The 13,435-nt window shown below is 47.6% G+C and overlaps 1 protein-coding gene across 3 annotated transcripts in view; it reads right to left on the minus strand.

Annotated features, from left to right (window-relative positions):
- Positions 1 to 13,435, minus strand: part of LOC134945028 (uncharacterized) — a 277,136-nt gene that overhangs the window by 12,457 nt on the left and 251,244 nt on the right. For all 3 annotated transcript variants that reach the window (XM_063934039.1, XM_063934038.1, XM_063934037.1), the window contains 2 exons: positions 2,416 to 3,032; positions 1,254 to 1,399 (listed from right to left, as the gene is read on the minus strand). In XM_063934039.1, the coding sequence (XP_063790109.1) occupies positions 1,254 to 1,399; positions 2,416 to 3,032 (763 nt within the window). The remainder of the gene's footprint in view (positions 1 to 1,253; positions 1,400 to 2,415; positions 3,033 to 13,435) is intronic.

Below are 13,435 nucleotides of genomic sequence, written 5' to 3' on the forward strand. Positions count from 1 at the left end.
ACGTGGAGGAGGCCGTAGGAGGGCAACAACCCAGCAGCAGGACCGCTACCTCCGCCTTTGTGCAAGGAGGAACAGGAGGAGCACTGCCAGAGCCCTGTAAAATGACCTCCAGCAAGCCACAAATGTGCATGTGTCTACTCAAACGATCAGAAATAGACTCTATGAGGGTGGTATGAGGGCCCGACGTCCACAGGTGGGGGTTGTGCTTACAGCTCAACACCGTGCAGGACGTTTGGCATTTGCCAGAGAACACCAAGATTGGCAAATTCGCCACTGGCGCCCTGTGCTCTTCACAGATGAAAGCAGGTTCTCACTGAGCACATGTGACAGACGTGACAGAGTCTGGAGACGCCAAGGAGAACGTTCTGCTGCCTGCAACATCCTCCAGCATGACCGTTTTGGCAGTGGGTCAGTAATGGTGTGGGGTGGCATTTCTTTGGGGGGCCGCACAGCCCTCCATGTGCTCGCCAGAGGTAGCCTGACTGCCATTAGGTACCGAGATGAGATCCTCAGACCCCTTGTGAGACCATATGCTTGTGCGGTTGGCCCTGGGTTCCTCCTAATGCAAGACAATGCTAGATCTCATGTGGCTGGAGTGTGTCAGCAGTTCCTGCAAAACAAAGGCATTGATGCTATGGACTGGCCCGCCCATTCCCCAGACCTGAATCCAATTGAGCACATCTGGGACATCATGTCTCTCTCCATCCACCAATGCCACGTTGCACCACAGTCTGTCCAGGAGTTGGCGGATGTCCAGGTCTGGGAGGAGATCCCTCAGGAGACCATCCGCCACCTCATCAGGAGCATGCCCAGGCATTGTAGGGAGGTCATACAGGCACGTGGAAGCCACACACACTACTGAGCCTCATTTTGACTTGTTTTAAGGACATTACATCAAAGTTGGTTCAGCCTGTAGTGTGTTTTTCCACTTTCATTTTGAGTGTGACACCAAATCCAGACGTCCATGGGTTAATAAATTTGATTTCCATTGATAATTTTTGTGTGAGTTTGTTGTCAGCACATTCAACTATGTAAAGAACAAAGTATTTAATAAGAATATTTAATTCATTCAGATCTAGGATGTGTTATTTGAGTGTTCCCTTTATTTTTTTGAGCAGTGTATTTTACTTTCTAGACCGCACCCTGTAAATGGAGGGACTCACAGGTAAAGGATGGTAAAGGAAAAGAAAGCTGTGGACCATGATGGAACATTTGTCACTGTTATCACTAATACTGTTTAAGCCTCGCCTCACCTCAGAAGCTCCTTCTCTTTCTCCAGAGCGTTGAGTGTCCCCACTGAGGTTGGTTGCTGGAGACAGTAGGTTTGGAACTCCGGCAACATGTTCACAAACTCCAAGAAGATTTCACCAATGCAGACAGTCATCAGGTCCTCATCTCCCTACGGGCATAGAGATAATACACAAAGTGATTTATCTGAATTACCCCATTACCAGACTGTCTTATGGTCAGTGCATCTTCTATACCCTAATCCATGGCATAATAATAACAACTGTACTGTTTAAGTAACATCTGTAATAATGTCAGCATTTCTAATGAAAATCTAAAATAAAAATATATCTTTGCTGCAGTATATGGAATACAGATAACGTTTCATAAGGACATTTTGTTCATTAGTAATTTCCTTGCCTATTTTATGCTTAATTTCCACTGCTGTAAAACACATTAGCTGGTTCCCAGTTTTCTTTCTGCAGTGGTCTGGTGAGTTCCACAATAAAGGTTATCTGCTGACCCCCTTAATCCTCAACAGGGAGAGTACCCATTATAACACATTTCAGGGACACACATGTTCTCTTATGGCTTTAATTGGGGGGCAATTCTATAAAATGTAGCAATAACGAAGCAGAGGTAAATTTCCCTGCAAATAACATAAAATCGATAGGGGCCTATTTCTAAAGGTTTTTTTTTTTTTTTCATAAAATACTGTAGAATCTGCAGTTTCTGCATACTTTTATGTATTCCTGCTATGTACTAACAGTCTAATGCAGGAGATTGCACAGAACTGCTTTACTATGGAGGCATAGTAGCAAGAGTGAGTTCTTTTGATACCCCGCCTGTAGACCCTGTCCGGCTCCAAAACCGGAAACATGAAAAACTCCTCCAAAATACCAGGGAAGTAACTTGCAGGGACTGCAGTTATCACTACCTCTGTTCCTACGCATTTCACTTAGTGCATAGCAGGATATTTTTATTAAACAGATTGGTGAAAACTGTGGCAGTGCCGTGATTATTAATACATAGGCCCCTCATTGATTAGCTTTTACACAGTTTTGGTTTAATGAAAATATTTTAAAGGTACATTTTCATGAGAAATTAAATTTGTGTTCCTAAGACGTGGTAGTAAATTGCACTCTAGAACTAGTAATGCATTTATTATCTTGTCTAATTCCTATATACCTGGTCGAACGCTTGGTCAATTTCCTCCTGTAGAACCTCAAGGAACTTCTCATTGAGATCGATGAGTTCCTGTATGTTGCTGAACACAACAGCCAGCTGTTCCAGCGTCAGCAGTCCTGCAGTTTGCATAGGAATGTAGAATTCCTCTTTTATTATCCGCAGGTCCTCCCCATAACTCGATTCCGTGTTAACAAATTCCAGAACGGCTTCCTTACGTTCTATCCTACGAGTGACGCATTTCATACACAAAGTCTCTCTCCTCTTGCCCCTGCTCTCAGCATCCATTGCAGAATTTCCCTCCCCACAGTCGGTGCATGGGCGGTGTGCCTCCCATGCTTCCAGAGAAGTGGCAGTTTCAGCTACTCTAGCTCTCCACCTCCTGGAAAGTGCATCTCCAATGCCACTGTCTACCCTCTCCACTTCTCCTGGCTTTATAGGTCTTGTGCTACCTTCACAATCTTCTTTTTCATCGTTAACACCAACTATACCACTGTCTGTGCTCAGGCTACTGATATTACTCCAGCGATGTCGGGATCGGTGGGACTGACCAGTGGTGTAAGTGCTATCCTTCCTGGAACTGCAGGAGGTTGTAGTGTTGGCTTTCATCAAAACTGGTCCTGTACAAGAAAGACGACACAAATTATTAATATTCAAATTATTTGTGCCAAGTCCTTGATAATAATTCACCTCCATTAATGCCTATTCAACTTAATCTGGAAATACTCAGTTGAAAACTTATATTACAATAGCATGTTATATTACAATAGCACCTTATGTCATGACAACACCTGGAATTTTCTTGCATAACCTGTATCTAACAAAAGGACAGAAGATAACATTCTCAGTTATGTAAAAATGCATCTCAAAAACTGAGATCAGTGACTTGGTGCTTCAAGTTGATAGCAATGTGCAAGGGTTACAAAACCCCACTTTACCCCTTAAGGGGGAATTCACTTGAGGGCAGGAAATAAAAAAAAAACCTGTGGCAGAGGCTTATTCCCGCAGCTGCAGTGTTTTGCTATTAAATTAGAGGTCAGAAAATGAGATACGGAGATACGGTGAGTGTAGTAATATGTGTAAGTGTGTGTGAATGTTTGTAAGCATGTGTGAGTGTTTTTTTGTATCGCTAAACCTTGTGCCCAACTGAATTCCCCCCTGTGAGTGTAAAAATAAAGCTGATCAGTGTTTGTTGTCTACATGCAGTATATTCCCTGCAAAAAAACTAAGTAAGAGCCTGTGGGGCTGATTCTGAGTCACATGTAAAATCAACTATGTTCGCAGTTGCCCATCTATAAGTTTATGTAAATGCTGCTACAAACTCCGTCCCTTGTGTATATATCCATGCAACCAAATGTGTAAGGACAGAAAAGGTGAGTTATGGTAGATGTACCATGGTTAACTCTTTCTGCGAGGTACACTGGGTTCCACAGGGAAAACATCGGGTGTAGAGTGGATCTTGATCCAGAGGCACCAACAGGCTACAGCTTTAGGCTGTCCCAGGATGCATTGGGGCCTCCTCTGTAACCCCGCCTCCAGGCACTGTGAGCTAATTTTTGTTAACCAGTCCAATGTAGGAGCAGGTAAGAATGAAGGCAGATGTTAGTCACATAGAAGCACATTCTCACGACGGGAGAAGGGACCAGCGGCGAATGCCATACAAACCCATAGAAGCTAGGTGCGTCAGGGTCGGCGCCCTGTGGAACCCAGTGTACCTCGACAGAAAGAGAGTTAACCATGGTAAGACTACTATAACTCTCCTTTTCTGGCGCAGGGTGCACTGTGTTCTACAGGGAAAACACCGGGTGATCTCGTAAAGCAGTGCCTCAAGGGAGGGGACGCACCTTAGAGGGTATGAGAACCTGACGTCCAAAGGAAGCATCCTGGGAGGTGGAAGTATCAAAGGCATAGAACCTAATGAACGTGTTCACTGAGGACCACGTAGCCGCCTTGCACAATTGTTCTGTGGACGTACCACGGCGAGCCACCCAAGAAGGTCTAACAGACCGAGTAGAATAGGCTTTAATAGCAGCAGGAGCTGGGAGTCCAGCCTGTGCATAAGCTTGTGCAATCACCATTCTAATCCATGTGGCCAAGGTTTGCTTATTCGCAGGCCAGCAACAAAAAGGGTATCTGACCTCCTGATAGAGGCAGTCCTCTCCACATATATACAGACATCCAAAGACCGCTCTTTGGGGGACAAGTCAGAAGAAATAAAGGCCGGAACCACAATCTCTTGGTTAGGGTGAAAAGATGACACCACTTTAGGTAAGTAACCTGTGCGAGTTCTCAGAACTGCCCAGTCACGATGGAATATTAGAAAGGGTGGACGACAGGACAAAGCACCTAAGTCCGACACCTTTCTAGCAGAGGCAATAGCCAGCAGAAACAGGACCTTGACTGTGAGCCATTTAAGGTCCACTAACTCAAGAGGTTCAAATGGAGACTCTTGCAGGGCATTCAGACAGACACAACAGACAGATCCCATGTAGCCACAGGAGGGACATAGGGAGGCTGAATCCTTAACACACCCTGAGTGAATGTATGAACGTCAGGTATAGACGCAATTTTTCTCTGAAATCACACCGACAAGGCAGATATGTGAACCTTGAGGAAGGCCTAAGTCCAGGCCTTGTTGCAGGAAAGCCAGGATTCTTGATGTTTTGAATCTGTACGCATCATAGTTCTTATCAACACACCAGGTGAAGTAAGAATTCCAGACCCTATAATAGATCCGAGCAGACGTCGGCTTACGGGCTTTCAACATAGTTTGAATGACCGCCTCAGAGAATCCTTTGGCTCTCAGGAGTGATGCTTCAAGAGCCACGCCGTCAAAGCCAGTCTGGCCAAGTCTGGATAGAGACAAGGGCCCTGTACGAGGAGGTCTGGTCATTGAGGAAGTAGAAGAGGGCGCTCTGTCGATAGACCCTGCAGGTCTGAGAATCAATGCCGTCTGGGCCACGCCGGAGCGACTAGAAGTAGTATTCCTCCTTCTTACTTGAACTTCCGCAGAACACTGGGCAGGAGTGACACTGGAGGGAACACGTAAGGCAGCCGAAAGTTCCATGGAGTGGCTAGTTCATCCACGAACGCTGCTTGAGGATCCCTGGTCTGTGATCCAAATACTGGAATTTTGTGATTGTGTCGAGACGCCATCAGGTCTACACCTGGTAGGCCCCACGTGTCCACTAGGAGTTGAAAGACTTCCAGATGAAGACTCCACTCTCTGGCGTGTACGTCCTGGCGACTGAGGAAGTCCGCTTCCCAGTTTAGGACCCCCGGAATGAACACTGCCGATATTGCTAGCAGATGGCGTTCTGCCCATTGAAGGATTTTTGACACTTCCAACATTGCCATGAGGCTGGCGTCCGTCATCAGCAGGACCCAGTCGGGGATCCAGAAGGGATGGCCCCTGCTCAATTGCTGGTCCTGGAGCCACCAGGTCAGCGAATGACGAACCTCCGGAGTCAAGATAATCATGTGAGATCTGATCCGATGAGGTAGGCCGTCCCATTTGGGTATGGATTAACCTCTACAGAGGGCGGGAATTAAATTGAGCGTACTCTACCATGTCGTATGCCAACACCATCAGGCAAAGTACTTGCATCGCCGAGTGTATCGACACTCTGGGGCAACAGAGGAAGCATCTTATCCTGTCCTGAAGCTTCAAGACTTTCTCCGGAGACAGGAACAGATGCTGAATGTGTGTGTCCAGGAGTGCGCCCAGGTGCACCATACTCTGAGCTGGGACCAGCAAGGATTTCTTCCAATTGATGAGCCACCTTTAGGCTTGTAGGAAGCTTACCGTCAGTTGTAGATGACCGATGAGGACATTGTGGGAGTTTGCCAGGATCAGCAAGTCATCCAGATACGGCAGGATCCTGACTCCTTGGCGACGGAGATGTGCCGTCATTACGGCCATGACCTTGGTGAAGATCCGAGTAGCCGTAGCCAGTCCAAATGGCAGAGCCTGGAACTGATAGTGTAGGTTGCCAATAGCAAACCGCAGATACTGCTGATGTGACTTGGCAATAGGTATATGCAGGTACGCATCCTGAATGTCCAGGGATACCATATTATATTTCTCCAGGTTCCATCGCCAGCACAATTAACCACAGCGTCTCCATTCACAACTTGGACACTGTCACAAACTTGTTTAGTAATTTGAGGTTGAATATAGGCCGGAATTACCCATTGGGTTTCGGGAGTAGAAACAGGGTCGAGTATGTAACCACTGCCCCTTTGGGACAAAGGCACCGGCACTACCACTCCTGTATCCAGGAGGGAACTCACAACCTGCTGCAGAGTTTGTGACTTTAGTGGATCTGAAGGGATGACCGTGGTGCAAAGCTGGCGAAGGGGAACGTCTCTTGAAAGAGACTGCGTACCCGTGAGAGACAACTTCTCGCACCCATGCGTCTGAAGTGGTCACTAACCAGACTTTGGTGAAATGCAGAAGTCGGCCTCCCACCCTGGGGTCCCCCAGAGGTAGGCCCACCCCGTCATGTGGCTTGTCTTGTTTAGAGGCAGGCTGACGGGCCGCCCAGGACTGTTTTGCCTTGGGCTTAGTGGATTTGGAAGCACAAGATTGTCTCGGGTATGCCTGACCTTTTGCTTTTCCTTGAGGTCGAAATGAACGAAAAGTGGTACCTTTTGCCTTCTGTGCAGAAGGATTAGTATTTGGGAGAAAAGCAGTCTTAGCAGCCGCCAGTTCAGACACGATTTTATTTAGGTCTTCCCCAAAGAAGATGTACCTCCAAGGTCTTTTTGGAGTCCAGGTCCACCTTCTATGACCGCAACCACAGAATGTGGCGACAAAAACAAATAAGCTGTGTGCTCAGTGAATGGTGGTGTATATGATTGTCAGCAGCGACTTGGAAAGGGAATGCCAGTCCCTAGAAAATACACTAAATACAACAAGAACCAAGTTGCGCTCAACAATCAAATGTTGAAAACATTAATTTATAAAATTATAACAACAATTCTCCCGGGAGTATAATTAAGACAAATCAACATAGCATGAAATCATTTAAATACAATATCCCCAAACCCATGTGGGTTATGATGGTGGAATTACTGTTAAAAAATTCTCAATATTCTAAAATATATAGCCCCGGAGGTGTCGTTTTGAATGTAATAATAAGAATTTACTTACCGATAATTCTATTTCTCGGAGTCCGTAGTGGATGCTGGGGTTCCTGAAAGGACCATGGGGTTCCTGAAAGGACCATGGGGAATAGCGGCTCCGCAGGAGACAGGGCACAAAAAGTAAAGCTTTACGATCAGGTGGTGTGTACTGGCTCCTCCCCCTATGACCCTCCTCCAAGCCTCAGTTAGGATACTGTGCCCGGACGAGCGTACACAATAAGGAAGGATTTATGAATCCCGGGTAAGACTCATACCAGCCACACCAATCACACCGTACAACCTGTGATCTAAACCCAGTTAACAGTATGATAACAGAGGAGCCTCTGAAAGATGGCTCCCTACAACAATAACCCGATTTAGGTAACAATAACTATGTACAATTATTGCAGATAATCCGCACTTGGGATGGGCGCCCAGCATCCACTACGGACTCCGAGAAATAGAATTATCGGTAAGTAAATTCTTATTTTCTCTATCGTCCTAGTGGATGCTGGGGTTCCTGAAAGGACCATGGGGATTATACCAAAGCTCCCAAACGGGCGGGAGAGTGCGGATGACTCTGCAGCACCGAATGAGAGAACTCCAGGTCCTCCTTAGCCAGGGTATCAAATTTGTAGAATTTTACAAACGTGTTCTCCCCCGACCACGTAGCCGCTCGGCAGAGTTGTAATGCCTAGACCCCTCGGGCAGCCGCCCAAGAAGAACCCACCTTCCTTGTGGAGTGGGCTTTTACCGATTTTGGCTGTGGCAGGCCTGCCACAGAATGTGCAAGCTGAATCGTACTACAAATCCAGCGAGCAATAGTCTGCTTAGACGCAGGAGCGCCCAACTTGTTGGGAGCATATAGTATAAACAGTGAGTCAGATTTCCTGACTCCAGCTGTCCTTGAAATGTATATTTTTAAAGCTCTGACAACGTCCAACAACTTGGAGTCCTCCAAGTCGCTTGTAGCCGCAGGCACTACAATAGGCTGGTTCAGATGAAATGCTGACACCACCTTAGGGAGAAAATGTGGACGAGTCCGCAGTTCTGCCCTGTCCGAATGGAAAATCAGATATGGGCTTTTGTAAGATAAAGCTGCCAGTTCTGACACTCTCCTGGCCGAAGCCAGGGCTAGTAGCATGGTCACTTTCCATGTGAGATATTTCAAATCCACATTTTTTAGTGGTTCAAACCAATGAGATTTGAGAAAGTCCAAAACAACATTGAGATCCCACGGTGCCACTGGAGGCACCACAGGGGGCTGTATATGCAGTACTCCCTTAACAAAGGACTGGACTTCAGGAACTGAAACCAATTCTTTCTGGAAGAAAATCGACAGGGCCGAAATTTGAACCTTAATAGATCCCAATTTGAGACCCATAGACAATCCTGATTGCAGGAAATGTAGGAATCGACCCAGTTGAAATTCCTCCGTCGGAGCACTCCGATCCTCGCACCACGCAACATATTTTCGCCAAATGCGGTGATAATGTTGCGCGGTTACTTCCTTCCTTGCTTTAATCAAGGTAGGAATGACTTCTTCCGGCATGCCTTTTTCCTTTAGGATCCGGCGTTCAACCGCCATGCCGTCAAACGCAGCCGCGGTAAGTCTTGAAACAGACAGGGACCCTGCTGAAGCAAGTCCCTTCTCAGAGGTAGAGGCCACGGATCCTCCGTGATTATCTCTTGAAGTTCCGGGTACCAAGTCCTTCTTGGCCAATCCGGAACCACTAGTATCGTTCTTACGCCTCTTTGCCGTATAATTCTCAATACTTTTGGTATGAGAGGCAGAGGAGGAAACACATACACCGACTGGTACACCCAAGGCGTTACCAGCGCGTCCACAGCTATTGCCTGCGGGTCTCTTGACCTGGCGCAATACCTGTCCAGTTTTTTGTTGAGGCGAGACGCCATCATGTCCACCATTGGTCTTTCCCAACGGGTTACAAGCATGTGGAAAACTTCTGGATGAAGTCCCCACTCTCCCGGGTGAAGGTCGTGTCTGCTGAGGAAGTCTGCTTCCCAGTTGTCCACTCCCGGGATGAACACTGCTGACAGTGCTATCACATGATTCTCTGCCCAGCGAAGAATCCTTGCAGCTTCTGCCATTGCACTCCTGCTTCTTGTGCCGCCCTGTCTGTTTACATGGGCGACTGCTGTGATGTTGTCCGACTGGATCAACACCGGTTTTCCTTGAAGCAGAGGTTCTGCCTGGCTTAGAGCATTGTAGATTGCTCTTAGTTCCAGAATGTTTATGTGAAGAGACGTTTCCAGGCTCGACCACACGCCCTGGAAGTTTCTTCCTTGTGTGACTGCTCCCCAGCCTCTCAGGCTGGCGTCCGTGGTCACCAGGATCCAATCCTGTATGCCGAATCTGCGGCCCTCCAATAGATGAGCACTCTGCAACCACCACAGAAGAGATACCCTTGTCCTTGGAGACAGGGTTATCCGCTGGTGCATCTGAAGATGCGACCCTGACCATTTGTCCAGCAGATCCCTCTGGAAAATTCTTGCGTGGAATCTGCCGAATGGAATTGCTTCGTAAGAAGCCACCATTTTTCCCAGGACTCTTGTGCATTGATGTACAGACACCTTTCCTGGTTTTAGGAGGTTCCTGACAAGTTCGGATAACTCCTTGGCTTTTTCCTCCGGGAGAAAAACCTTTTTCTGAACCGTGTCCAGAATCATCCCTAGGAACAGCAGACGTGTTGTCGGAATTAACTGGGATTTTGGAATATTCAGAATCCACCCGTGCTGCTTTAGCACTTCTTGAGACAGTGCTAATCCCATCTCTAGCTGTTCTCTGGACCTTGCCCTTATTAGGAGATCGTCCAAGTATGGGATAATTAATACGCCTTTTCTTCGAAGAAGAATCATCATCTCGGCCATTACCTTGGTAAAGACCCGAGGTGCCGTGGACAATCCAAACGGCAGCGTCTGAAACTGATAGTGACAGTTCTGTACGACGAACCTGAGGTACCCCTGGTGTGAGGGGTAAATTGGAACGTGGAGATACGCATCCTTGATGTCCAAGGATACCATAAAGTCCCCTTCTTCCAAGTTCGCTATCACTGCTCTGAGTGACTCCATCTTGAACTTGAACTTTTTTATGTACAGGTTCAAGGATTTCAGATTTAGAATAGGTCTTACCGAGCCATCCGGCTTCGGTACCACAAATAGAGTGGAATAATACCCCTTTCCTTGTTGTAAAAGAGGTACCTTGACAATCACCTGCTGAGAGTACAGCTTGTGAATGGCTTCCAAGACCGTCACCCTGTCGGAGGGGGACGTTGGTAAAGCAGACTTCAGGAAACGGCGAGGTGGATCCGTCTCTAGTTCCAACCTGTACCCCTGAGATATTATCTGCAGGATCCAGGGATCTACCTGCGAGTGAGCCCACTGCGCGCTGAAATTCTTGAGACGACCGCCCCCGAGTCCGCTTGAGAAGCCCCAGCGTCATGCTGAGGCTTTTGTAGAAGCGGGGGAGGGCTTCTGTTCCTGGGAAGGAGCTGCCTGTTGCAGTCTCTTCCCCCTTCCTCTGCCTCGTGGCAGATATGAATATCCCTTTGCTCTCTTGTTTTTAAAGGAACGAAAGGGCTGCGGTTGAAAAGTCGGTGTCTTTTTCTGTTGGGGAGTGACTTGAGGTAAAAAGGTGGATTTCCCGGCTGTAGCCGTGGCCACCAAATCCGATAGACCAACACCAAATAACTCCTCCCCTTTATACGGCAAAACTTCCATATGCCGTTTTGAGTCCGCATCACCTGACCACTGTCGCGTCCATAAACTTCTTCTGGCCGAAATGGACATAGCACTTACCCGTGATGCCAGTGTGCAAATATCCCTCTGTGCATCACGCATATAAAGAAATGCATCCTTTATTTGCTCTAAAGACAGTAAAACATTGTCCCTATCCAGGGTATCAATATTTTCAATCAGGGACTCTGACCAAGCTACCCCAGCACTGCACATCCAGGCTGTCGCTATAGCTGGTCGTAGTATAACACCTGTATGTGTGTATATACTTTTTTGGATATTTTCCATCCTCCTATCTGCTGGATCTTTAAGTGCGGCCGTCTCAGGAGAGGGTAACGCCACTTGTTTTGATAAGCGTGTGAGCGCCTTGTCCACCCTAGGAGGTGTTTCCCAGCGCGCCCTAACCTCTGGCGGGAAAGGGTATAAAGCCAATAACTTCTTTGAAATTAGCAGTTTTTTATCGGGGGCAACCCACGCTTCATCACACACCTCATTTAATTCATCTGATTCAGGAAAAACTATAGGTAGTTTTTTCACACCCCACATAATACCCTGTTTTGTGGTACCTGTAGTATCAGCAATATGTAACGCCTCCTTCATTGCCAAAATCATATAACGTGTGGCCCTACTGGAAAATACGGTTGATTCGTCACCGTCGCCACTGGAATCAGTGCCTGTGTCTGGGTCCGTGTCGACCGACTGAGGTAACGGGCGTTTTACAGCCCCTGACGGTGTTTGAGGCGCCTGGACAGGTGCTAATTGATTGTCCGGCCGTCTCATGTCGTCAAACGACTGCTTTAGCGTGTTGACACTATCCCGTAATTCCATAAATAAAGCCATCCATTCTGGTGTCGACTCCCTAGGGGGTGACATCCCCATATTTGGCAATTGCTCCGCCTCCACACCAATATCGTCCTCATACATGTCGACACACACGTACCGACACACAGCAGACACACAGGGAATGCTCTTAAAGAAGACAGGACCCCACTAGCCCTTTGGGGAGACAGAGGGAGAGTTTGCCAGCACACACCAAAAGCGCTATATATGACAGGGATAGCCTTATAATAAGTGCTCCCTGTATAGCTGCTTTAATATATATATTTTTGCCACAATTTTGCCCCCCCTCTCTTGTTTTACCCTGTTTCTGTAGTGCAGTGCAGGGGAGAGCCTGGGAGCCTTCCTGACCAGCGGAGCTGTGTGAGGAAAATGGCGCTGTGTGCTGAGGAGATAGGCCCCGCCCCTTTTTCGGCGGGCTCGTCTCCCGCTCTTTAACGGATTCTGGCAGGGGTTAAATATCTCCATATAGCCCCCGGAGGCTATATGTGAGGTATTTTTTGCCAAAAAATAGGTTTACATTGCCTCCCAGGGCGCCCCCCTCCCAGCGCCCTGCACCCTCAGTGACTGCCGTGTGAAGTGTGCTGAGAGGAAATGGCGCACAGCTGCAGTGCTGTGCGCTACCTTAAGAAGACTGAGGAGTCTTCTGCCGCCGATTCTGGACCTTCTTCTCGTTTCAGCATCTGCAAGGGGGCCGGCGGCGAGGCTCCGGTGACCATCCAGGATGTACCTGTGATCGTCCCTCTGGAGCTAATGTCCAGTAGCCAAAGAAGCCAATCCATCCTGCACGCAGGTGAGTTCACTTCTTCTCCCCTAAGTCCCTCGTTGCAGTGATCCTGTTGCCAGCAGGACTCACTGTAAAATAAAAAACCTAAGCTAAACTTTTCTAAGCAGCTCTTTAGGAGAGCCACCTAGATTGCACCCTTCTCGGCCGGGCACAAAAATCTAACTGAGGCTTGGAGGAGGGTCATAGGGGGAGGAGCCAGTACACACCACCTGATCGTAAAGCTTTACTTTTTGTGCCCTGTCTCCTGCGGAGCCGCTATTCCCCATGGTCCTTTCAGGAACCCCATGGTCCTTTCAGGAACCCCAGCATCCACTAGGACGATAGAGAAAACAACAATATTTTAGCTGTTAGGATAGACTAAAAAGTCTATATGCAAGTGCATATAACTCACTTGATGCGTGGAAGTCCCCAACAGTATTTAATCCGTATAGACGCTTGTCAATTCCGGTAGTCCTAGGGTGAATGAGACCCTTGAGATGTAGGTGTGTTACTCGCATGAGCAATGATGGTGAAACG

The sequence above is a fragment of the Pseudophryne corroboree genome, chromosome 7 (genome assembly GCF_028390025.1).
Source record: "Pseudophryne corroboree isolate aPseCor3 chromosome 7, aPseCor3.hap2, whole genome shotgun sequence".
NCBI classification, from domain to species: domain Eukaryota; kingdom Metazoa; phylum Chordata; class Amphibia; order Anura; family Myobatrachidae; genus Pseudophryne; species Pseudophryne corroboree.